General features: G+C 26.5%; 3 protein-coding genes across 4 annotated transcripts; 2 read left to right on the plus strand and 1 right to left on the minus strand.

Moving 5' to 3' along the window:
• The first annotated feature begins 3,011 nt into the window (after positions 1-3,011).
• Positions 3,012-11,263, plus strand: LOC103572891 (activating transcription factor of chaperone). 2 transcript variants are annotated; one of them, XM_008551693.3, is made up of 3 exons: positions 3,012-3,154; positions 5,899-6,213; positions 9,721-11,263. In XM_008551693.3, the coding sequence occupies exons 2-3, from the start codon at positions 6,000-6,002 to the stop codon at positions 10,674-10,676; spliced, it is 1,170 nt and encodes a 389-aa protein (XP_008549915.1). In that variant the 5' UTR covers positions 3,012-3,154; positions 5,899-5,999; the 3' UTR covers positions 10,677-11,263. The 2 variants fall into 2 exon arrangements, with proteins under 2 accessions (XP_008549915.1, XP_008549917.1); XM_008551695.3 differs by lacking the exons at positions 3,012-3,154; positions 5,899-6,213 and adding an exon at positions 7,076-8,168.
• Positions 11,264-14,575: 3,312 nt separating this feature from the next.
• Positions 14,576-18,773, plus strand: LOC103572890 (rho GTPase-activating protein gacZ). Its single transcript, XM_014443401.2, has 5 exons — positions 14,576-14,970; positions 16,946-17,243; positions 17,484-17,773; positions 17,870-18,145; positions 18,228-18,773. The coding sequence occupies exons 2-5, from the start codon at positions 17,082-17,084 to the stop codon at positions 18,490-18,492; spliced, it is 993 nt and encodes a 330-aa protein (XP_014298887.1). The 5' UTR covers positions 14,576-14,970; positions 16,946-17,081; the 3' UTR covers positions 18,493-18,773.
• An 88-nt stretch (positions 18,774-18,861) lies between these two features.
• On the minus strand, positions 18,862-25,591 carry LOC103572899 (putative mediator of RNA polymerase II transcription subunit 24). The gene is made up of 6 exons (XM_053741278.1): positions 25,124-25,591; positions 23,731-24,426; positions 23,240-23,361; positions 22,847-23,137; positions 19,972-20,330; positions 18,862-19,318 (listed from the first exon to the last, which is right to left on the minus strand). Exons 1-6 carry the CDS (start codon positions 25,211-25,213, stop codon positions 18,966-18,968), a joined length of 1,911 nt encoding a protein of 636 aa, XP_053597253.1. The 5' UTR covers positions 25,214-25,591; the 3' UTR covers positions 18,862-18,965.
• Positions 25,592-26,760: the final 1,169 nt, after the last annotated feature.

A 26,760-nucleotide genomic window follows, 5' to 3' on the forward strand; every position in this document is an offset into this window, starting at 1 on the left:
GAATGTCGTTGGCAGGTAAATCGATACGTAAAATTGTTACAAAAAAATGATATATGATTGTAAATTTAATAATAATAATAATAACAACAATAACAATTATTGTTATTATCTATTTTCGTTTGCTTATTGCCACTGTCATAAAGTGTTCTTTTAATTATATTATTTTTCAAAATTACCGTACTAAAATTAGTGATAATACAAGATCAAATATATGGATGAAGTTCAAAATAATCTACAAAGTTTTTATCGTTGATTGTGAACAATAAAAAAAATTTTTAAAAACAAGGCATAATCATAAGTCTCACTTCGGAAATGTAGTGTTTGTTAATTAATCTAAAAAATTAATAATGAATGTTATAAATAAAATGAAGAAAAAAAATTTTCATCGTGATTATACATAATATAGTTTATATTATAATGATATAGTAGAAATTTATTAGTAATTTTTATATACCCATATTATAAAATGAAATAATAAATAATGTACAATAGATACAAATGATCAAGTTGTGTAACAAGCGATACAAAGTAAACATGAACACTAATAATTGTACAGTAATAATGATATTAATAAAATTAAATTGTTTATTTGCACATATTACATTGACAATTGATAAAAATTTTATTGCGCAAATTATCTTTTAAAATAAAGTTTAGTAAATAACTAATACAACAAAATAATAATCAAAACAAATGTAAAATTAATATTTATTGTTTTATTAACACACATCATTTTATTTATTATTTTTAATTATTATCATACTTGTGTTTAATATTTCATTTAAATTATCGTTAGCTTAATAATTATCAATATAGATATTTTAAATTATTTTTTTTAAATTAATGATTAATTACGCTGCATATTTATTTTATTTAAATTAATAATCGCTTTTAAGATTAATTTATAAATTATGATTTCTTTGTTTTATTTATTTTATTGCATTGAGAGATTAAATTACATAGGAAAGAGAAAGCTTATTTATAACAGTATATTTTTGTATAAACTATCTCACTATTATTAATATGTTATTAGATATTGAACTTTTTCATTATTTAAATTAAAAGTGATGTAGAGTTTGATGAAATCTAAATTTATCAGCCAAACGTCACTAAATTAATAATTCAAAAGTTCAATTTGCTTTTTATACTAAAACTACTCTATATCATTAATAATTCGATTACAATGTCAATAACTTACGACTAATTACATTTTTCTATATTAAAAAAAGCAGAGGTAATTATAAATTAAAATTATTAACTTAGCAAATAGTTTGTTTTTATTAAAACACTTTTATTAATTTACGAAAGTTTAATGAATGTGAATTTAGCAGATATGAGAAAAATTTTAAATTACAAATAAACGAATTCGACAATTAAAAATATGAATATAAAAAAAATGCACATATTGTTTTTCAAATTCTATAAACGCGCAATTTTTTAATTTTATTCGATTTACATTTAATTCACGTATTTAAAAATTTTTTAAAATGAGAATTGTCAGCTACATTCACACTCAGTTTGACACAAAGTAAAAAATATTTCTAAACTAAAATTGAAATAAATTGTTTAATTAATTTATAAGTTTGACATATTCTTTTTTTAGTCTTATTAATAAAGATGGATTCTATATATTTTTTTTTTGCCAATACTTTGAAATTTATCAATGCATCGACTAAATTTTAGAATTTGACAACTAATTGTAATAAATTACAAATTACAATAAAGGGATATATTTGTTACTAATATTATTTTGTTATTAATTACTTATTTAATTTCTTTAGTGGATGTTAATTTTTGTGAAAATATTTTTTTCTAGTTTGATAAAAAATTTTATCCAAAAAAATATTTGTTTCACTTAAATTATAAGTCGGATAAAACAAAATTATAAGATATGAGTGTGAATGTAGCAGACATCAGACAAATTTAAAATTAATAATAAATAGAGTGAATAATTAATCAAATAAAATTTAAAGAAATACGCATTTAAAAAATTACAAAATTAATAAGGTCATTTTTTATAAATATTATTTTTTTGATTATATACTCTATTTATTTATAATTTTAAATTTGTCTGATGTCTGCTACATTCACACTCATTACGAAATTTCTTTATTTATATATTTAACGCTATCTGCATTTTACAGTTTTTACATATTGCTTACTCTTTAAACACGAATAAGTGAAATAAGTGAATATTCACTAATTCATATTTAGAGAGTATACTTCAATCACAGTGCTTTCTTAAATTGTAAATTGGTAACATGTATTATTGATCACAAATTTGTGTAAATACTTTGTTATTTTGCATTATGAACAAATTTTTATAATATATATTTACAGTAATTCAGCTGATTAAGAAACTTGACAGAAATAGTTTATAATCATTTGAGTATTTAAATTTTCATTTAAAAAATAATTTAAATAATGTCAATTTTTTAAATTTTTGAATAAATAAATAAAGTGTAAAATTGAATTAAAATTGTAAAATGCGTATTTAGATAATTGAGATATTTTATTTATTTATTTAAAACTTATAAATTGTCTGATATCTGCTACATTCGCACTCATTTAAAAAACAAACTACAGAATTTTACTATTGATAAAAAAATTTTAAATATACTAGTCAACAAAATAAAAAATAAAACACTTTTATATATATTTCATTTATTTTAAATACCTAAAAACAAATTTTATCTACTCGGATTGTCTTTTATTTTTAATTTTTAAGTAAGTGATTTTTCTCTAGTTTTAAAATTTTCCGCTCAAACTTCCATTTTAACCTCAAACTATTTGTAACTTTCACTTCTATATTACTTTTCTAATAAATTATTATACATCACCAATAATAAAAGTCAATATTTAAAAAAAGAAAAACTAAGTAAATTTAATATAACTTTGATAATATAATTGTAGAAAATAAAATATTTAAAATTATAAGAGTAGGGGCATTTTTTTAAGTATGTCACGTGACAGACATGCGTAGTCGCCGTTCACAAACTCAAGTTCATTATTATTTCTTATTCATCTTCCATGATAATTCGAAATCAGACGTGTTTTTTAACTTTTCTTCGCTCCAAAGGACGTAAAGATGAGTAACTAGTCGGAATCCGGCTTGCACACGCAAGTGTGCCTTTACAACTAAAGTAATCATGGTGTGAGTACATAAATTTTATATTTATTAAATAATAGAAAACATGAAAATATGTAAAAATAATTTATTTCACATTCTCCTTACGTCCGGGTTTAAAGTTCGGTCGCGTACCGCCATTTTGTTATTGTGACTCATCGCCTCGTGTTGTAATATGCTACATATATAAATTAATTATACATATATTTATTCAGTCATTACAATCAACTTATCAGTACGTACCTGTCATTTTATTGATAAGTCGATTTAAATTTATAGTAAAATTTAATGGCATTTTTTATAAATTTCATTTTTTAAATCTGACACCGAATTATTGCATCATTTTTTGCAAACCTGTACACTAATTAATAAATGCATTATATTAGGAATAATTAATTTATCAGTTAATATATTTATAAATTATTATTTTTATTAACTTATTTACTATTTAAAGTACGCGCTTTTACAAATTAGAAAGTTGTGTCGACATATGTCGACACACTTGCTGCGCAATGACCAGAGTAATGACCTGTAGATATTTTTAAAAAATAGTCATTTATTTTTATTAAATTCAATTTAGAAAAATTTCAACTTCAATATTTATATTTATATTATATACGTACATATATTTAACTTGAAATATTTCAAATAATTTTTATCTAATGATTATTCAATTCGTCATTGATATTAAACTACACACATTTTTTGTACATATTTTAGATTAAAAACGAAAACAAACGCACATGTGCGTAATATTGACAAAATTTTTAAAATAATTACGTATGTCAAATTTAATTCATACTGATAAAATATTTACTTTTTAAAAACCTAATTTATTATTTTTTAATTAAAAAATTTTTAGTTCATTAATTAAGTCATTTTTTTTAAACTTTAAAAATTATTAATAATCTTTATTGAAATATTGTATATAAATTTTCGGTACGCACGTACAAGTGGAGCTCCACCCATTTTTAATAGACTCATATTTGGTATTTTACATATCACTAGATATATTTAATCCCCAAGTATGTAATAACTCAGATAATACTTTTTCTATTGTTAAGAGGAAACGCCACCGGACTTCTTTTTTACACTCAGAAAAATAAACGGGATTTTTTGTTGCACTCATAGAGTAAATGGGAATTTTAAAACAATTTTTTTCTCGTAGACAAATTAGAATTTTTGAAAATATGAAATTTTTAGCTCTCTATTAAGGTTTTAAAAAACGTTAAAGATTCTCTATTTTAGGTTTCCAGTGTTTGTCCGTGAATTAAATTGAATTGAAACTCGGTTGACGTTATCCCTTAAGAGGAGTAGGTATTTTTTCTTCTTTTGCACTCTAATGAAAGAACAAAATTTTCCTTGTGGCACTTGTACAGTAAATGGAGATTTTTTTCCAAATTTTTTTCGCAAACAAATAAAAATTTTTACAAAATTAAACCCCAGATCGTTGAATAGCAGAGTGATGCATCGAGCCTTGGTATGTATCCGTGATAAAAGCTTTCATTTGGGTGAAAAACTTGGAAAAAATATTATCTGTAAATCCCTCTATTCAAAACTCTATTACGTATAAAGAAATGTAATGTTGCTTTTAAATTAGTGCGTTTTGTTCAGATTGTTATTTGGATTTACTTACATTTTATTTTATTTCAAAAGAATTGTCCTTGGATAGTATTCTGACTCTATGTATTTATTTACATGTACCTGAAAATCGGAAAGTTTTTCGCGGGGCTAAAATAAACAAACAAAACGAAAAGTAAAAAATCTACTGGTTCTAGATTTTTGAAATGATTCGCACAAGTGCTAGTATGTCAGCCGAAAATTTCAGGCCACGCTCCAACTTCCGGAAGTAGCCTTAAGTCACCTTTAAGCAGTGAAATTACTTAAACTTTTTTAATTTTTGTTGTGCGAAGAACGTTCCAATCTTCAGGTACATTTATTTATGATACTGAAATTAGCTGAGGTCTAATAATTTTTTGATTTTTTAAAAAACGATAAATTATAAAAAAAAGTATATATTTAAAAATTGCACCTGTAGATTTTTCAAAATTTTCTACGTGTGCATTTTTTTTATTCATTTTTTTTTTTTAATTGATTTGTTGAAAAAAAAAATCGAAAATTGTTAGTTGTATGCTAACTTCAGAATCATATTTATGTATTTACATATTTCGGAGTAAAATACTATTTTATAGTGATTAAATAATTGAAGTATGTATACGTCGGCTATTGAAAATTTATAATTTATTGTGTTAATTTTAAATTTACCTTTCATACCCCAGTCTCCATCTTACATCAATAAACAATTATATGATTTTTAATTTGGAATTTGTTACTGAATCAGTTGTAATTTTGATTTTATTACTCTAACTTTCTCCAATCCGCCGTAAAACTGAACATTAAATGGATTGATTTATAAATACAAAAAATGACATTAACATTTTAAAACTTTAAAAATGTGTGGAGCCGTAAAAATATAATTGAAAAATTTTAAAAATCATCAGAATTATTTTCTAGTACTTAATGAGGACATACGTCAGTTAACTGATAAGAAAAATGTCGAAATTTTTAGTAATTATTATAACAAACGTCAATTATACTATTACTAATTACTAACATTAGTTATTAAGTAGAATTATCGACTAAAAAAAAATGTTATATTTGATAAGCTGTGAACTTATGAAAATTATTAATAATTACAAATTTATTTAACTATAATTGTTAACACTGTGAGTTATAATATAATAACTTATTTAATTTTAAATATTTTACAGAGCCACAATGGCGTTTTTTTCGAGTTACGTCCTCGCGACGCGACAAATTTATTTTTCTCAATTATCAATACACTTAGAAGAGACTTGCTATCACAACAGCAATGTCATTACACGAGCAGTGGATATGGAAGGCGGAGCCAGATTCCCCTAGTGGGACTTCAATAGGCGAAGCCGAAGACGATTGGATCTCTATCGATGATAAATCCTCAACATTAATAAACGATGTCCTTGATCCTGAATTATACGACGAAAATCCAACGCGTGCACAAGTTGCTAGCAAACTTTTAGAGCAATTGGATGAATTGGTTAAAGAAGGTACTAATTTTATTTAAAACAGTCCTTTAATTTTTAAATATTATATAAATATCTTATCAAGCATCAACTATCTGAAGCACTTTAAAAATTTTTAACCGTTTCCAAGAATTGTTAATTTTAATTTTCCTTAATCGCTCACTCATTAGACTGATATCAATCATGCAAATGAGTGCTTACGTATCATTATCATTTAAAAGTCCTTGGAATATTAATAGCAAATAAAGTAAATCTCAATAAAAAAAAGTCCAGATAGTATCGAGTGAGAAAAAAAAATTAGGTCAAATAAAAAGTAAACGAAAAATAAATTTTAAAATTATGTCAAATGAATTTGACAATCATGTCTGATGCATTTGTCCCAACAAAATCGTAAGACGTTTATATTTTATACCTCAGACGAAAAATATATCGAATGCTAAAAATATATATGTATAAATAATTAAACTACTTGTGTTTTTATCACGCTGATTTTAAAATCCATAATAAAAAAAATTCTCAAGAGTGGGACAAACTGGTTAGCCTTTAGGGAACAAGTTAATTCCCAAGGTATGCCATCAAGTGGGAAATATATACATATCCATATATATATATATATATATATATATATATATATATTTTAAGTATATGTATATGTATAAGTATATACGAGTAGGGAGAAATCAGTGTAACCAAGTTAAACGAACGGAATACGAGCCAATACAAACTAATGGAATGAAATATATAATATCTTATAATATTCTTTTATATTTGTATGTGTATATATACATAATATACAAGCGTGGAGGGAAAGTCCAAAGATAAGTTAAAGTAGGAGTCAGTGTCTGTAGTCTGTTAATGTTCGGGTCAACTACACACAGTCTTCTTATGATTGCAATATACTTTACTTATTCATTTTATTCATTCTCTTTTTATTATTCCCCTACTACTTTATTTTATTTAATCACTTCGACAGCTCGTTGTCACCAGCTCAGTTATTTCAAGTCGTCATTGCTATTCACATACCTCTCAAATATTATTTTTATATAAAACAACACCAATTATTATTATTACCTCCGTCGTCGTTAAAGAAAAAAAGAACAACAACAATAATAATAATAAATATACAGACATAAGTAATAATAACAATAACTGGATATTTAAACAACTAGTTGTCACGTGTGATCAGTTGTCTATCCGGAATACATGCCTTCAAGTTTCTGCGTAAAAAAAAATCATTTCATCAAAGTGTTGAATTTATTCAGACACTACTTACTCAGTGTACTGCTATAATAATTATTAAACTCTCAGTGTTTACACATTATTACGTGCGTCAATTATTTATTCAGAGTTAAATTAAATTACTCTTGGATGGAAGAAGAATACACATAATTTTATTTAAAACAAATAATCTCTTATCTATAACAAAGAAAAAAATTCCATAAGCAGTGTTGTAATTTCGTTGATCTAATCTTTAAAGAACAAAAAAAAATTATTAAGTTAACGTACTTGTAATTGAATAAAATTACCAGTTTATATGTACAACTATTAATAATTAACTTGGTGATACTGGCATCTTCAAAAGTGATACGTGCATTAAATAAATCATCTAAATGTTGCAGTGGATTTATATTACACATTAGCATGCAGTTCGCGTATCTTTACACGTGGAACCGAGAAATAATTGTGAATTCACAAAAACTTGTAAAAAGACGTTGATAATATCGATATTATTACGGTTATTACTAAATCAAGTTGACAAATTTTCTCTTACCACTGGTCTATTATTATTATTGTTATTGTTAATATTATTATTGTTAATCTTGTACAACTTAATTGTGATAACTAAACTATTATACACTAAATTACTGATACTACTGCTGCTATTGCTACTGCTGTTGCAAAATATAATTTTCGAACCATACTTAGACATTTTTTTTAAAAAAACTACGCAATTATGATGGCTGCTATGTGTTATAGTGGTATGTTTTTCTCTTCTCTCTTGCTATTTTATTTAACCAATCTCCAAATATTTTAAATTTCAGATTCATATATTTATAATTATGTATGGAAAGAATATTTACACACGAAACGATGAATTTCTTACATTACTTTCTCTAAAATAAAAAATTTCACTCCTAACAGCTAGTAATTTATTGAATTAAAATTTAAAATTAAATTTACATTAATTTTGTAATTAATTTTTAATTTACGTCATTAAAATTTTATGTATAATAAAAAATACAATTATTAATTGATAAATAACATTCTGACCTACCTAAATGATAAGTAAATTATAAGCTATTGTAAATAAATAATTATTTATAAACATAAAAAATATGATACTAGTTTTTCAGTATGTTAAGTTAGTGTTGCAATAATTATCAATTCAATGATTAATAATATAAAAACTTGATTCCCATAAATTATTACAAATGTTGATTAATAACTTAAAAAAAAATCATCTTAAATCATTAATAATATTTTTTATTACATAAATAATAATAAGTATACTTGGTTACATTTAAAATAATAATTATATTTAAGTTAACATTTGTAATAAATAAGTTTTGACGTAATTAACTAGGCTAAAAGTGATAAATATTAACTGGGTGATGATTGTTGCACAAGGAGTTGTGATCTCCTTTGATATATAGATCGATAATATTTAAATAGACAAAAACAATCGATATTAAAGTTACTCTTTAATTTAATAACAATTATAATAATTATTATAATACTCATTGGCCTAGATTTTATTAAACTCTATCACAAATGATAATTTCTTACTAACCCCTGCATGCATTAAGCAAATGCGTAAAATTTTCCACTCATATTTATAATAATAATAAAATTTAAATATAAAAATATTTTAATATCTTCATTAACACAAATTGATAACTCACAATTTTTTGTTAATTTTTGTATTATTTCTAATGTTTAATTAGTCCACATTCTAATATTTATATAAACTCGTAACCTTGATATATTTTTGTTTAAACTTGCTGTTAAATTTGAACTAACTAAATAAAACTAAAATAAACGATATCTTTTTCTGTAACTTATCTATTTAATTTTTTTTTTGGATTAAATAGTTAATGTTAGTTTGCTTTAACAGTTAAAAAATTTCACAACTTTACCACAAATATAATAAAAAGTGTAGTTATAAAAATAATTGATGATAAGTATTATTTAATTAATAAAGCTTGGCGTACTTGAAGTTTCATGGACACTGATTCTTAATTTTATTAATTAATTAATTATTTATTTAAAAAAAAATATATATATTCTCGTTTTCCTCGATTGTTAAACTGCACATAAATTAATAATATTAGCTTTTATGTTAATGTGCCACTCCCACTAATTGTTTATGCTGTTTTATATTGATACTGTAATAATTTTTATGATAAATCATTTTTTTTTATCATTAACACTTGCGTATATAAATTACCTTGTTTGATTAGTTTAAAATAAATTATATAGTTATCCTTGTTAATAAATATATTATTAATCTTATTTTTTTTTTCATTGCAGAGCCCTTGCCTGGTTGGTTCGAAGATAGAGTGGAGTCATTGTTTGACGAACTTTCATCAGAATGTATTCAAAGCAAATCAATTATTTATCCCCAGCCCCAAATACAGTCAACTCCATCATTTCTACAAGAATTTGAGACTGTCTTTGGTGGTGTAGAATCATGTCGTCAGATCTATCCATCTGGAAGCTCAGCTTTGACTCCACCGCAGTCACCACCAATGATAAATACTGACCAACTGTCTATTGATACTCCACAAATTTTTGTTGGATTAGAGCCAACAGCTTTGTCTTCACCCAACATTGAATTTGTATACCCATCTACTGATAACAATTCAATAATTACTACAACTGCTGATCATATTAATCAGCAACCACTTCAACAATTGCATATTATTCAAGAAGAATCAATAAACAAGGATGGGTCATCATATCTAGGTCAAATATCTGGTGAATGGAATGCCGAAAATGTATCATTATCACCACTTGCTGGTGATGTAGCAAGTGAATTAGCAGCTGTTGATGAATATGTTAGATCATGTGCTGAATCAATCTCACCATCAAGTCCAGTTAATAGCACTGTCAGCAGTTATTTGTCCTCTGAGGATTCAGTTGATGATCCTGATTGGACTATTGATTCATGCACCAGCAGTAGCAAAGCTAGCAGTAGTAACAGTAATTATGGTAAACGTAATCAAAAAGTAACACGTAATCGCCGTAAGCCCTATTCACGTCCGATTGAAGATAAAAAAGTTCGTAAAAAGGAACAAAATAAAAACGCAGCTACGCGTTATCGTATGAAGAAAAAGCTTGAAGTTAAAGAAATTGTAGGCGAGCAACAAGAGCTAGAGGATATTAATACTAAACTCAAGGATCAAGTCAGCGAATTGAAACGTGAGATTGGATACTTGAAAGGGCTTATGCGTGATTTATTTAAGGCTAAGGGTTTAATCAATTAATCCAATTGTATATTATATTATTTTAATATTATATATATATATATTTTAATTTTTAATTATAAGACAATGTCAACTTTTATTTATGTCACTGAATGTCTTTGAATTGTATACAAGGCGAGGCCATTGCGGTTAACATCTAGAGTTTGTTTCACTATTTGATTTTATGAATGATTCAGTACATTGATAAGATATTGACAATATTATATACTAAATTTAAAATTCGGTAATTTAATAATTACATATATATTGTTAAACTCTGAATGCATGTAAAATTAGTATCATGAACTTTATGAAAAGAAATTAATTTAAAAAATTTATTTTTTCATTAAAAATAACTTAAACGTAATAGGAATTTAATAAATATATAATTCCAGTATATTTAATAATAGTAATAGATAAAATTTAATGCATTCAGATATTTAGAATTTAGAAAATTAATAATTGTAATCAACTTGCACGCATTCGTGTTTTCGTCGTACCTTAAGTGAGAATGTTGAGACTGTCGTCGAGAATAAATAAATTTTATCTACCAGGATTTAATATTTAAATTCGATTAAATTAATAGAAAAAAAAAAAAAAAAAAAAAACGGAAACAATCTCTTCGGCTAAACCCACGCATTGTGTTCGTCAGTATCAGAAGTTTTGATTACTCATCGTTGTCAAACACTGATACTCTCTGCAATATAACAATCCCGCCTCGATCGCGAGTCTCTTCATTCCAAATTATTCTTTTTTTTTATTATTTTAAATACATTTCATTTCTCTCTTTTTTTAATTATTTTACTGTATTACAAAACAATAAAACAATGAGTTGTCAAGGTAAAATTATTCATTATTTCTTTTACCTTTTATTACTTTTAAAAGTAGAATAGTATAAGATAAAATAGGTTATTAACTTATCAAATAAGTCTGAATAAATAGACTAGCATATGGCACTTTTGGCCCGTAAGCTGAAAGTAAAAATAAATATGCTACATACATAACTATATTTAACAAAAAAATGAATTTTTGTTAAATCTTTTATCAAAAAATTAAAAAACGGTGTGACGTCAACTGATCCCAACAACTGTATACCACGACAAGTGATCTCTACAAATTGATCCCATCGACATACGGTTTAAAATGATGAAAATAAATATTTTAAAGATGATGATAATGAAGATCTTAATGAAACTGATGAATTAAAAGATTAGTTGTCAGTTGGATCTAGAGTCTGTGGAATCAGTTGTTTGTGAGATCGATTGTTGTGTGATCACTTGTCATGGAGCCTTAAAAAATGTGTCATTATTTGAGTGTAAATGTAGCAGACATCAAACAAATTTTAAATTATAAATAAATAGAAAAAATAATTTAAAAAATAATATTTATAAAAAAATGCACTTAATAATTTCAAAATTTCTTAAATGCGCATTTTTTTTAATTTTATTTTATTAATTATTTACTCTATTTATTAATAATTTTAAATTTTTTTGATGTCTGCTACATTCACACTCATCATTATTTTGGTAACAATTTTTTTTCGTAATTTTAAATTTATGACCAATAATTTTCATTTTTTTTTCTGACAAATTTAAAAAATTGAACAATTAAAATATTCATTAAAGAAAAGTAAATTAAATTATTTTACATTTTATTGAGAGATGGTAAGTAATTAAAAATAAAAGTTTTACTTTAATTAAATCATTCACATTAAAACAAAAAAAATTGTATATAAATAGTTTATTATTTTTAATTAATAGTTATTTTAAATAAGATGTAATTAAGTCATAAACACGTGCAAGAAAACGTTTAAATATTCTTACATTGAAAATCATGACATTATTTCAGTCACGTACAATATTTTCTCTTCACTTTTACAAAAGATAAAACTTACGTATTGCTTGAAACTTTATTTATTTGAAAAAAAATTATCAAGTTTGTCACCAGCTGAAGAAAATATATCCAAGTGAAACTTAAGTACCAAAAAGTTTCACTCTCAAAGACCGTCATTACTGCAAATAATATATTTTCTCTTCGAAAAGAAGATTCATTTAATATAAGCGGCATCTGCGTGTAGTCAAGACTAACCAATTCCATAGGCATGTAAAGAATATTCATTGAATATCAATGAGTTACACCCAAAAAATATATATAATCTTTTAATTTATTGGAACTCATCAACATTCAAGATACATAAAAAAGTACAACTCTATTAAACACATGAATTACCACAACATGATGTAAAAAAATTATAATTATCCTGTAGAATTATAATTAATTTTTATAAATAAATTATTACACTTAATATCAGCCTCAGTAATTAAGTAATTTAAATTTGAAGTTAATTTTATATCATGACAAGAATTTTATTAGAAACTTAATAACTTACAAAAAAAAGTTGAAAAAGACTTGAATATTCTAAGCTTTAAAATGTGACACAACGACGAATTTTTTTTGGATATCTGAAAATACAAAGAAGGAAACATTTGACTATAAATTAACGTTTTTATATTCTTTTGTAAACTTTTTTCGACTCTCAGCTAATAATGATAAATTTCATTATTTATTTTCAGTACGTATTCCAAGTACGACCAGACAAAGCTAATTTTAAACTATTTTTAGGCCATTTTTCAATAGTATCAAGAGAGACCACTAGTGTGATCGCCTGAAAAAAAAAAATTATTTTTGGGAATTTTTTTGAAAGAAAACTACTGCATGGAATATTTAAATGTTTTAAGGATATATTTGGGGATATATATATAATGAATACAAGATAAATTTTATAACCAGAAGATTCAAAATTCAGCGAGTTGTTCACAATCTCTCAACGCTCCAAAAAAAAAAGTTCCTCCACTGCTGCAAAAATAACGACCTTCACAATGCATGAAATCAAAAAAACCAAAAAGTTTATTAAACTAGAAGTTATTACCCGTTCCATGGCCCTCGGTCTAAGAAAAAAATTGAAATTTAACAAAATAGCGGAGTTTTAAAAAAAAGCTTCAAATTTTGCGCGAAAATTTGATGGTTTTTGTCTGCCAAAATTACATTTTTGATTCGATTGAAAAACTGGAGGTTCATGGTACGTAGAAACATATATAAAAAAAAGCTGCAATTCAAATCAAATTGATCTGAAGATTTATCTCTGAGTTATAACTGCAGCAATTTTGAACAATGTATTTTCTAGAATCGATAAACGGCTGCAACTCAAAAAAAACCATTTGAGATATGCACTAGAAATTGTAGTGTTATTTTTGAAGCTATAAATTATCGAAATATGCAAAAAAAGAGAAATTAATTTTTCAAAATTTCACACTAGTGGTCCTCCTTAAGTCAATCATTGATTTTTCATTTGAATTTTCAAAAGTTTAAAAAAAGTTGATCGTTTTTTCATGTTTTTAAGTTTAATAGAATAGTCAACAATTTTTTTTCAAGGTAACTAATTTTTTTATATATTTTTGTATCTTGTATAGTTATTTTTGCATAACTTTTAATTTTCAAGTTATAAATTCCATAAAATTAATAATCACATTGTATTTTATTCTATTTTACTTAAATAATTATTTTTTTTTTTATTATTCATAAGTAAATTAATTTAAAAAGTAATAGTTATTTGAAAAATCATAACTTTTTTTTAAATACGCAAAATCTTAAAAAAATTAAATTTCAAAAGTTTTTTTACCCTTGTAATTATAATCTTCAATAAAAAAATTATTATTTTAAAAATACTAAGTACAGAAATAATAAAATTATTTATTGTTAAAATACTAGTAACTAGTAATAGTATAAAAATGAAGTACTAACAAGAATATAGAGATCGTAGCGCGAATTAACTCCCCCACTTAAAAGAGTTCTTGTATCTTATAGAAGGTTTGGCCGCGGTACAGGTTGTAGCAAGGAGGTAAAGCCGTAAGGTGGAAGAAGCATAAATATAGTAGTGTCTCATGGGCACCTTTCCCCGCAATGAGAATGCTTTAATGCTACACTAGTTGCTGCTCGCTACTCGCTAGTATGCCAGTATATTCCGCGACGTCTACACTCATTCGCCTCATTTTTTATTATTATTATTATTATATTTATGTTTAACAAACAAACGTGTCCGTCTGTCTGTGTCTATGTAAATATTTAAATAAATTTACAATAATTTATTTAATATTCTGGATTCATATCCAAGTCTCGCGAATTTTGTTTTTTATCAACGTCTGGACCATGATCATCATCAACATCATGACTATCCATTTTATACAACTGGATCGCCGACGTCATTGACTTAAATCATACTTATATTCTACTGAAACAACAAAATATATTTAACACTGTGAGTATTTATTTTTTATTATGTGATAACTCTATTATTTATTCATTAATTTATAAATATATCTATATATATGCATATATGACGTGTTACCACTGTATTGTAATGAATTTAAAGTTACCAAATATTTATAAATATATATTCTCTCAGCGTGTCACTTTGATTTAATGATATTCAGTCTATTGTTTTGTTTTCTTCGCGCGCTAATACATAAATCATTTAATACCACCCGACTTATTCTTATCCTTTTTCTTCTTCTTCTTCTTCTTCGCTACTCCTTCTTTGTTATCACTCTTTTTTTCTTCTTCGACTTTGACTTATACTTCTTCAGTACCAAATTATTAACATCGAAATTACGATGTAAATTTAATTTCATATTTATATAATCAATAATTCATAAATTATATTAAAGAAGACTTCGAACCTGCAAAAAAAAAGTTATAATGAAATCGAAATCGCAATAAAAACAGTCAATGATTATATATGTATAATAATAATTAATTTAATTACATGATTATATAATGAAAAAAAAAAAAAAAAAAAAAAGAAATCCACACGGTAATCGGGAAAAGAAAAAGAGAAATTTGAATTCTTTATAATTTAAGCAATAAAATATTTTTATACATATATAATTTATGAGTATGATATGATAAATCAGATTGTGTAAATATAGAATAATAATTTAAAAAAAAATGTAATGATAAAATGGTAATTAGAAAGGTAAATGATATTGGTGACAGACATTACTTGATACGGCGCAAGCAGTCATAATACTATTTTTGGAGCATTACGTAGTTTATGTATATAAAATAAAATAAAAAAAAATAGACGTCTGGTTATAGAACACACACAAGTTGAAGAAGAAATAAATGTATATAAAAAATAAAGTAAGCTCGGTAGGTAGCAATGTGATTTCCGGTTCTGAAGCAAGCAGTAGTCCAAGCATCGAGCTCTCCGATTCGCAATACAACCAGAGTAGAGATGCCGACCGCACATCGACTTGGCATTCCGAATCCTATTTATTTTCACGTCCTTGACCCGAAATAAAAACGCGTTCACTCTATAAAAAAAAAATTAAATACTGAATGAAAAAAAACATCAACAATAATCTACATTATTATTATATATTTTAATAGTCAGCCGATGTTATATAGAGATAAAAATATACGTATACATACAACAGATTCATCGATTATATTAGCAATGTAAATGGTAATGAGTAATAACTTATGAGTTATGGGAAATTATGCTGTCAGTAATGATTTTAAATAAAGAATAATAATGATGATAATAATAAAAATATTTAGACTTATGTCATAATAGCAAGTGTGTTTGTACACCGTTTTTCTTTTATAGTTAGTCAATTACATACTTAACGTGTGGCTTGTTCCGGCGACGAGCTGTGAACGCATTTTAACTTTCGAGGATGACTCAACCTGAGTATACCAAGTAGAGAGAAAGTATCTCGATAAATATATACAAGTTAAGACAAGTAAAGAGCAAGTAGTAGTTGTTACTGTTGTTGATGTTGATGTTGTTGTTGTTGGTTTGATTGCAAGACGAGTTTGTATTTTGTGGGCTGATATGGCGTGTTGGTGTTGGTTCGGTTATGGTGCGCGGTCTTTTATCCCGGCACCTGGAGAACGCACCGCAAAATTACCGGGTTAAAAAAAATGTTAAATCATTATGAGAAGAACAACCGTCGTAACAATAAAAAATAATATATTTATTTATTTATGTATGTAAGAGTAGATAATAATGATAGATTGTAAAATTTAAGATGAGGAACAGCGATGCAATTTGTGCTCAAGTGTATTTAAAGTTTATTTTGTCTCATTGGGATCGAGAACAAGGCTCTTCGGAGGCGTGTCTCCCTTGACCTTGCGCCCACACTTGTCCCCTTGCCTATCTTCAATAAACAAAAGATTGTACTTGTTACTTAATATTCTTGTTTATTAACATTTATTTATGTCCACAGGTTTTATCAAGTGTAGCAACGGTGAGGCTGACGGTGATCGATCTGCCGTGAAAGCGATTCATAAGTTGTAATATTATCCTAGATAAAATTTACAACAATAAAATAATATTAAAAGCTTTGACGAGCTTTTGCAACAATGCGTCACGGTAATAGCAATAGCAATAACAGCAACGGGTACCTGGTGCACAATGGCGGTGATGCGCAACGTAGTTACTCAACTGATGGTGAGGAGAGTCATCGTGCTACCTCCGTGCGAACTTCATCAGAATATCCTATCGCCCACAAGCCCAGCTCTGTGGTAATAATTCTTATTATATATCTATATATATATTCTTTTTCTTTCTCTTTTTTTTCTCACCTTTATTTCTATCTTACGCGTCACACACCAGTAAGATAAACCTCGCCTTTCTCGGTCAACAACTGGTTTTCGTCCATAAAATAACGTCGTTTCACTAAAAATACTTCCTGCATTTATCATTACTATTGTTATTGTAATTGTAATCATTATTATTATTATTTTAATAATACATTATTACAGATTAAAATCGTGGTACCTTCACAACAAAAAAGTCGCAGGTCGACAAATGAAAAAGACAACGATAAACGGGTACATATATCACGAAATGGACATACTGGTTCTGATTTATCAAGAGACTCACCGCCAAATAATAATAATAATAATAATAATAATAATAATAATAATAGCAATAATAATAATAATAGTAGCAATAATAATAATAATCGACATAATCAGTCAAATAATGGTTCAGAAACAAATATACCAATTTTTATTACCAACAGTAATTATCGTACGACATCAGATATTAGGTAAATATATATGAGCAATATTTTATTGAAGTATAAATAATTATAAGGGATTTATAGAGATGATATCAATGAACAGATATTATTGTTGATTTATAGCCGCGGATCACGTCACAGTCCGGTGCCCAGTTCAAGAATAGATGACAGGGCGCCCAGTCATTACAGCTGTGGATCTGGGAGATCTGGTGGATCAACCGTAAAGACTAAAACCTCCCGGCATGGTGGTATTATTATTGAAACAATGTCCACTCCCAATCCTTTTTGTCCCAACACTAAGGGAATGTGTTGTCTCATGTTGCTCATAAACCTCGGTCTTATCCTTGTCACACTTGGCTTCGTCATAGTTATTCAAATATTCCAGCCAGTTATTGTCTGGTAAATAACAATAATATTTTATCTTTATGTTTTATCGTTATTGTGAAAAAAACAACAAATTTATTTATATATTTTTCTTCAGGGTCTTAGGCATAGTCTTCCTCATATTTGGATTCTTAACACTCATAGGAAGTTTGATATACTGCGTACACGTATTTAGAAATGCCAAACATCCTGGTGAAATAAACCCAGAAGATTTTTATTGGACACGTTACTGGCAAGGCCATGTTGGCTCAGCACCAGAAATTCACTACAAGGCTGAAGAAAAATATCCAGATGACGGTGGTAGCGATCGATATAGCAAATATTCGGCTAATTATTCAGATCGCCGCAGTCATCGATATTAAATTTAAATTAATTTTTTATTATTTATTAAACACTTTATTATGAAGACGTGAAACTCTTTTAAATAAACAGCAGAAGCAGTAATTTTTTTATTTTAAATTAAACAAACCAAATCTGATACTAGACTTTCTGATGTCTAGTATCTAATTTTTTGTTTTTTTTAATTCTACAAACACAAGTCGAAATATTTTTGTTCATGGCTTTGTAAAACTAATAGACTGGTCCAATGTGCCGTAACAAATAACTTTTATTTTTTAACAAATATCAAATTGTTTCACAAACATTTTTTATTTTTAGTACCTCATTAATTTTTTTTTTAATAATGATTGATACTCGATAGTTTTTATTTACAAATTGTTACCAACATTTTTAGAAATGATAATAAATTAAAAACTACGAATAAAAAAATAAGGAAATAAATTTTTTAACATAGTAATAAAAAAATTATTTAATTTTTATTTTTTTTTTAATTTTATCAAGCAGAGGTCGACTCTGATATACTCATCGTAGGCAATGTACTGTCACTCCAATCGGGATTTGGAAAATTACGTGGCGGACTTGGTACGTTAACAGGAATTCGTATTTTCTGTCTCATATTTTCATACATTATTTTAATTTCGTTCTCCATATCTTTGTCTATAAAATTAACTGAATACATATTACTATCATGATAACCATTATCATTAGTTAATTGTAATTTACTATCACCACGTAATTTGGATTTGTTTTTACTTATTACTTTATTTAACTTTGAATTTATTTTTGTTCGTTTATCTTGTGATTCATTATTATTTTTACTTGTATCCACTTCATCAATACTTTTTAAATCTAAAAAATAATTATTATTATTAATATAAATTAATTAAAGACAATAATTAATCTTTATATATATATATATATATATATATATATATATATATATATATATATATATATATAAAATCTATAAAATAATAGGTGTTTTTTTCTAACGCCCATCATGCAAAAACTACTGAATATTTTTATATGAAATTTGCAACTTCGACGTATTTCAAAGAAGGCCTTTAGCTATATATTATTATCATTTTGATGATAAAAACTACATTTTTTTCAAATTTCCTTTCAATAAATTTGATCGATTATCGATCGTTCTTTATTTTCAAATAAAACAAAAGAATATTCAAAAGGCTAGGTGCAATTGTTTCAAATATTTTTTTATAATTTATCGTTTTGGAAAAAAATTATTAGTCGTCAGCTAACTTCAGTATCATAATTTTTTTACCCAACTAAAAAAAGTTATGAATTTAAAAAAAAAGGCTTCTTCAAAATTGTCGTTTTGAAATGTAGTTTTTGAAGAAAATTATAAAAAAATTGTTCAATTAATTAAAAAAATTTCCGATTAATATAAAGTACATTCTTTATATTACTAATAATTTTTTGTTACCTCGCGTAATGAGTATTTTATAAAATTAAATAAAACGGAAAAAAAAAAAAATATTTACCATGATTACTTTTTGATGATAATGAATGCAAAGATTCCTCGCCAGCAAGACTAATAAATTCTAAATGAGTTTTTTCTTGAAATTTATCATTGTTAGTCTCGTTATTTGTATTGGATAGTGGTATTTGTTGATGAGTTGCAGGTGCATTTGAATCACGTGGATTGATCGTGGAGTCTGATAAATCAGATCTATTTCGCCATACTTGTGCTTCAGGTGATTTGTGTAACGTTGGCGATGGAGTTGAACAAACAGTTTTACCGGCAATCATTGTGGAATGATGATCCGGAAGTATCACTCCGTTATCTGTTGGGAATTCTCTCAGACCCACTAACTGATCAGCAATGTTATTTTGCAACTCTCTGCAACAATTTGAATTCAATTAGTTTATTATTTATTCACTTTATTTATAAATTCACCTCCTGTATTATGCAGACAAACTTTCAAGCAATAATATTAAATTGGTTATCTCTGTTTCAGAATACTTTTTTCTAGAACATAAAATTTAAAAAAATAAATTTTTTACATTAATTATAAGTCTACTTTCAAAGTCAACTTTTATTTTTAATAATGTATAATATTTTTTTTGTATATTATATATAAGCTGTAACTTTAAATTCAAACAGCTTTTACTAAATACACATATTATGTATCAAAACATCAAGATTGAAGATCTGCGTCTATCATTACGTTATCATTATAATTATCAACCACAAAAATTATATTTGTCTTTTATTTTTTTTTTCTTTAACCCGTTAGCACTTCTATTATGCGCATTTTGCTCACAGGACACTATTCAAATTATAGTATGTTGCTGTAGTGCAAGCGAGACACTAAAAAACAAGGGAGTTCTGAAGATTTAAACAATCATGAGAAATATAAACGAGTTATACCCTAAACTCATCGTTTTGTGTTATAGTTTGTTAACCGTGATTGAAATTATTAGTCTTATGATTGAGGGCGTGAGACTGGTTGGGCCTGATACGGGATGTCACATCGAACTGAGGGTATATATAGTAGTATATCTACGTTACTCGAGGGGATGTGTGGGGTCTGACAAAAACCAATGGCTAGTAAGTTTATACAGACCTATAACTACATTGCGAGCGGTTTCAAAAGCGGGCTTGTCTGGACGGGCGGAATTATTTTTTATTCGTAAGTTTGGTCTTAAACCGTTTCGTGAACATGAGGTTATAACTGCATAGACAATCTGCCGCAGTACAGAAATCTATTAAAAGTGTTAAGTTAAGGAGAGATTAAAAAAAAAAAAAAAAAAACTAATTTGTATTAGGTGTACAAAAAAGTTCTACCCGTTTTTTGTCAAAAAAAAATATATTTAAAAATTTTAAATAAAATACAAATTTTAATCAAAATAACCACCATCAGCATCTACTACCCTTTGCCAACGCTCAGGCAACTGATGGATCCCACGGCGATAAAAGGCTTGATCTTTTGTCGAAATAAAATCATCTATTGTTTTTTGCATTTCGTTTTCATTTTGTAAGTGTTTGTCAGCCAAGTAATTTTGCAATGAACGGAATAGGTGAAAATCACACGGTGCAAGATCTGGTGAATACGCCGGGTGCGGTAAAACTTCCCACTGTAAATCATTTATAGTGTGGTGGACGATTGAACTTCTATGAGGCCTGGCGTTATCATGCTGCAGTATCACTGGTCGAGGTTTTTGTCCCGCAAATCGTCTTTTACTGTTGATTTCATCTGCTAATTTTTTTAATTGACAACTGTAGCGTTCTCCAGTAACGGTTTCTCCTGGTTTGAGTAACTTATAATATAGCACGCCCCACTCATCCCACCAAATACAAAGCAATATTTTTTTCCCAAAAACATTACGTTTTGGTGTTGATGTCGTTGGTTGTCCTGGGTCTACCCAATGTTTTCGACGTTTAGGATTCTCATAGTAAACCCACTTTTCGTCCCCTGTTACAAGTTTCCACAAAAAACTTTTTTTTTTATGTCGTGAAAGCAACGACAGGCATGTGTCAACTCGTCTCTCTCGTTGTTCTGGAGTTAATTCATGAGGTACCCATTTTCCTTCTTTTTGAATCTTACCTAAAGCATGTAATCTTTCAGAAATAGCTTGTTGAGTAACGTTTAACTTTTTCGCAAGTTCTTGTTGTGTTTGTGCAGAATCTTGATTCAGTAATTCTTCCAATTTCTCGTCACTGATTGTTGAAGGTCTTCCAGAGTGTGGTTTATCATTTAAACTAAAATCTCCGTTTGTGAATTTCCGAAACCATCTTCGACAAGTACTGTCATCATAAGTTGCACAGATTATTCTTTGAGCTTCAGCAGCACTTTTTCCTTGATGAAATTCATATAAAAGACAATGGCGGATATGCTCATTACTTACTTCCATTTTTAACTTAATAAAAAAATATATATATCGAAGATTAATATATTAAAAGTTTGATGAATTTAAAGAGTACAAACAGCTGTGCATATACATATACGTATTCGTAGCTAACCTATAAATAGCTGTTAGATAACTCCATCTTTGAAAAATGGGTAGAACTTTTTTGTACACCTAATAGATTAATAGTAATTTTGAATCATGAGATGAAACAAGACGATTCCAAACGATGATGCAGTTGTCTGATTTATGAAGTTTGAAATAGTGTTTTATCTCGCGCCATGCATTATATTTTTCTTAATTACTTGCGTTGAAAATAAAAATTTAAATGTCTGGAGTCTGAAATTGTAGGTAATTAATTTAGCGGATAGAAATTAGAAGTTTTGTGCTCTTGGAAAATCTTACCGATTTAAAATTAGCTTTTTTGATTGATTAAACAGGCATTGAAATTTGTAATTCAAACGTAGGTGTTAAAAAAAAAAAAAACATAATTAATAATATACTTACTTGATAGCATTACGAAGCTTAATAAATTCAGCGTCTTTATAAGAAGACATTATCGTCAATTTTTCTTTTTCTAATTTTAAGTAATGCGTCAATTCCATTTCGTCCTTCAATTCTTTTTTTAATACACCAATCTGTCTATTCTCTTCTCGTAATTCATTTATAAGTTTTCTGCTTGCCAAATCATTTTTTAATGCTTCATTTAAATCAGTACGTAATCGTTTTATTTCACATTCTAATTCACTTTCTTGCTGTTTCGTTTGTTTCAATAGTCCTGATAATTCTTGGATCCGTCTATATCAATAAAAAAAAAAATAAATAAAATAAACAACGAATAGTTCAATAAATGAATAATAAATAATACAAGTAGTAAATATATATATAAATAAATTTTACTGTTGAAGTATTGTATTCTCTTTACGAACAGATTTGTATCCCTCTTCCATTGTCTTACAAGTTGATTCTAATTTCGCTATATTAGCTTCTAATTTAGCTTTAGCAGCAATTGTTTCTAAGTCCTGTAATAGAAATAAAATCATAACAGTATATTTTGTGACAAGGAATGAAACAAAACGATTTCAGATCAGGGTGAAGTTGGCTGGCATTACCCGCAGTCTGAAACCGTGTTTTACCCTGAGTTACACACTATATTTTTCATGATTATCTGCATTGGAACTTAAAGTTTCATTGTTAGCAGCTAGTCAGAAACAAGTTAATTTAAGATCAATGCAGTGATCAACCATTCGTAAGCGCAAATTGTCATTTGCAATGACACTATCAATGCAAAAGACTGAAACTTTAAGTTTCGATGCTGGTTTCATGAAAATAAATTTTATAATTGAATAAATATAAAAAAAAAAAAAATAAAAATAAAAGAAATATGTTACCATGTGAGATGGTTGTCCTGATTCAACAGGAATTCGTAAAAGAGCATCTTCCATTTCAGTTAAAATTTCACCAGCTCTACCACCACCAATAATAATTTCTAATTCTTTCATTAAAAATGCTAAAGTTCTAACAGGATTTAATTTACGAAAATTATCATTTGTTCCGTCATAAATACCACCACATTGAACACCACGATCAACTACAAATACCGACTCAGTGTTACTATTTGTTGACGTAGCTGATGGCATTCCTCCGTTGTAAGAATATCTATTATCACGATTCAATTTTTTTGGCGTAATTTGTTTTGACGAAATGTCATCCATTGAATCATTATTATTGTTATTGTGGTTTTTCGATGAATTTCTTTGGTTAGTTAATTTTTTAGTTTCTCTTTCATAAATATTTTCAGATGACCGTTGTCTTTGGATGGTTTTTAATTCCTGCTGGGATTTAGCTAAACACGGACGATAATTTTGCTTGAGCGTTGATAAATTTTGCTCGCGTAAAATTCTACTCCAGTGATGATTTTCAAATCCATGAGATTGTTTTTTGTCACCAGATAATTTTTCATTGCTTACTGTCACTTTGTCAACATTTGATGAACTTTTTTTCCCTCTTTTTTTAACTGTAACTTCAACAGTAGTCGTCTCATTATCAAGAACTACGACACCACTAGAGCTTGATTTAGGTAAATTCTAAAAAAAAAATATTTATAATCATTATTATTAAATATTAATAATAACAAGCAACCTACAATTACTACGTGACTGCTCAAGTATTACTGTTTATTAAAATCTATACTTTACAATTAACTTTAGAATTTTTTGTTTAGTTATAATATCATCGCAGTTTAATGAGACAAATCTCATCATTAACTCACTAACATTGACTTCGATGATTGTATAATCATGGGATTCTTTTAAAAAAATCCAGACATGGTCAAACTTTTTTTTATTAGTCGTCTAATATATTTTTTTTAACTTATGCCAAATTGAATCTGTTTAACTTTTATTATCATAGAAGACATGGCATAAACAAAATATTTTTTATTTTCTCTTAATTATATACATAATAGTTACATGAGTTCAGTCATAATCAGTGACAGAATAATTAAAATATTCATTTATTGTAAGAAAATAAATTCAATCGTCTTTTTGTCCCGCGTAATTTAAATGTCACCCGAATGATATAGATAAAGTGATATAGTTCGGTACTTGACAATAAAAAAAGAGTTTAAACCATGAAAAGGCACAAATCCAAACTTTTCTAACGATACCAAATTTAATAACATTAACTTATTCTATCATATAAATATAGTTGGAACAAAACTTTCCTTATTCTTTTAATAATATAAATAACAAATTAATCAAGTACTTGACGATTTAAACTTACAGATGTATTTTTAGCTTTGATAACCTCATTTGCACAACATCTAGCATTTTTAACTGATGATTTACTTGAATCACTAGTTCTACGATTCATTTTACTTAAAAAAATAATAATATTAACGATAAGTTTATTATTAATATATTAACTACTGAATAATATTATAATTTATTTAAAATCTTTGTTTAAATTTATTTCGATAAACCCCGGCGCGGCAAATGTAAATATTTGTGAGCTAAATTTATGGTCTGTTTGGATTCTCCGGGGTGCCTAAGAGAGATCCGAACGAAAATGTAGCCAACGCAACAAATACAAGAAAATTTAAAAGCAAAATTGGTCAATATCAAAGTATATACATTCCACAGCTTATATATTACACTAAATGAAGTACAAATCAAAATAAAAACTCTAAATTGATATGACACTCACACTTCAATCGTAAAATGTGATAATTGAACAAAAATCCTGTTACCAACATGAAAAAAACAAATAGTATGAATAACAAACTCTTTAAAAGTATCTAAGCTAAATTTTTCAAAAAAGAGACAATTCACATCACGTCGAACAAAAGCTCAACTGTCGGTAAGGTAAATCTTGGTAGGTAACTGACTGATTAGGTAATCAAGTCTTAAGCTATAATGGAATTTAAAAAATTTGTTTATATTTTTAAATTATTGTAAAATGCTTAAATGATATAAAGTAATTAATAATAAATTAGTCTAAAGAAAACCATGTAAAAAATTTTTTGTCTTAATTAAATTCCAAAAATAATTCTAAAACATTTCAAATTATTAAAATTAAAATTACATTCAAAAACTTTTTAACTTTTTAACTTTTAAACCGCAACTATTTTTTTTTTTATTTAAAAAAAATTATATACTTTTGTGGAAATATACCCTGGCTTGAGAAATCCGATTTATTGCAAAAAAATAGTTGCGGTCTTTGATATTGCGAATAACTTGTCCCGAAATTTTTTTTAAAGTTTTTCTGACTAAATTAATATTTATTCTTTTATTATTATTATTATTAATTATAAATCATAATAATATTTCCACGTTAATAAGTTTTTAAATGTAATTAGAATAGATGTACTTAATACAAAAGAGAAATTGGTAAAAAAGACGGAAATCATTAAAATATCAAGTATTTGGAATTTTTTTTAATTAAAAAAGAAACAAAAATTTTTCAGAAAATATTCAAATAAAAAAAAAAATTAGTTGAACGTGATTGGTGTGCATAATTAAAGCGAAATAAGTATATCATCTGATGTAAAACATTTACAAATTATGACATAACAAGTTTCTTGCGATAACGCACACCAAGTACGTTCAACTAATTTTTTTTTTCATTTGTATATTTTCTAAAAGATTTTTTTCTCTCTTTTAATTAAAAAAAATTTCCAATACTTGATACTTTAATGATTTCGGTCTTTTTACCAATTTCTTTTTTGTATTAAGTACATCTATATCAATTGAACCGATCTATCAACTGTTTTATTGCAGAATGTTACATCTTAACTTGGCATTATTTAGTGATTTCAAATATTTTTGTAGAATAGTAAATATATTAATCGCAATTTGAACGTGCACTTGGTGCAATCTATTACAGCTGTGCTGTTTTTGGTGTGATATAATAGTAAACAA

Source organism: Microplitis demolitor, chromosome 8 (genome assembly GCF_026212275.2).
Source record: "Microplitis demolitor isolate Queensland-Clemson2020A chromosome 8, iyMicDemo2.1a, whole genome shotgun sequence".
Taxonomy (NCBI): domain Eukaryota; kingdom Metazoa; phylum Arthropoda; class Insecta; order Hymenoptera; family Braconidae; genus Microplitis; species Microplitis demolitor.

Coding starts and splice junctions, on each gene's coding strand:
- LOC103572899 (XM_053741278.1), bottom strand. CDS start 25,213: ATGAATCGTAGAACTAGTGATTCAAGTAAATCATCAGTTAAAAATGCT. Junction 24,427..25,123: donor TCAAAGCTAAAAATACATCT/GTAAGTTTAAAT, acceptor TTTTTTTTTTAG/AATTTACCTAAATCAAGCTC. Junction 19,319..19,971: donor ATCATCAAAAAGTAATCATG/GTAAATATTTTT, acceptor ATTATTTTTTAG/ATTTAAAAAGTATTGATGAA.
- LOC103572891 (XM_008551693.3), top strand. CDS start 6,000: ATGTCATTACACGAGCAGTGGATATGGAAGGCGGAGCCAGATTCCCCT. Junction 6,214..9,720: donor GGATGAATTGGTTAAAGAAG/GTACTAATTTTA, acceptor TTTTCATTGCAG/AGCCCTTGCCTGGTTGGTTC.
- LOC103572890 (XM_014443401.2), top strand. CDS start 17,082: ATGCGTCACGGTAATAGCAATAGCAATAACAGCAACGGGTACCTGGTG. Junction 17,244..17,483: donor CCCACAAGCCCAGCTCTGTG/GTAATAATTCTT, acceptor ACATTATTACAG/ATTAAAATCGTGGTACCTTC. Junction 17,774..17,869: donor CGTACGACATCAGATATTAG/GTAAATATATAT, acceptor GTTGATTTATAG/CCGCGGATCACGTCACAGTC.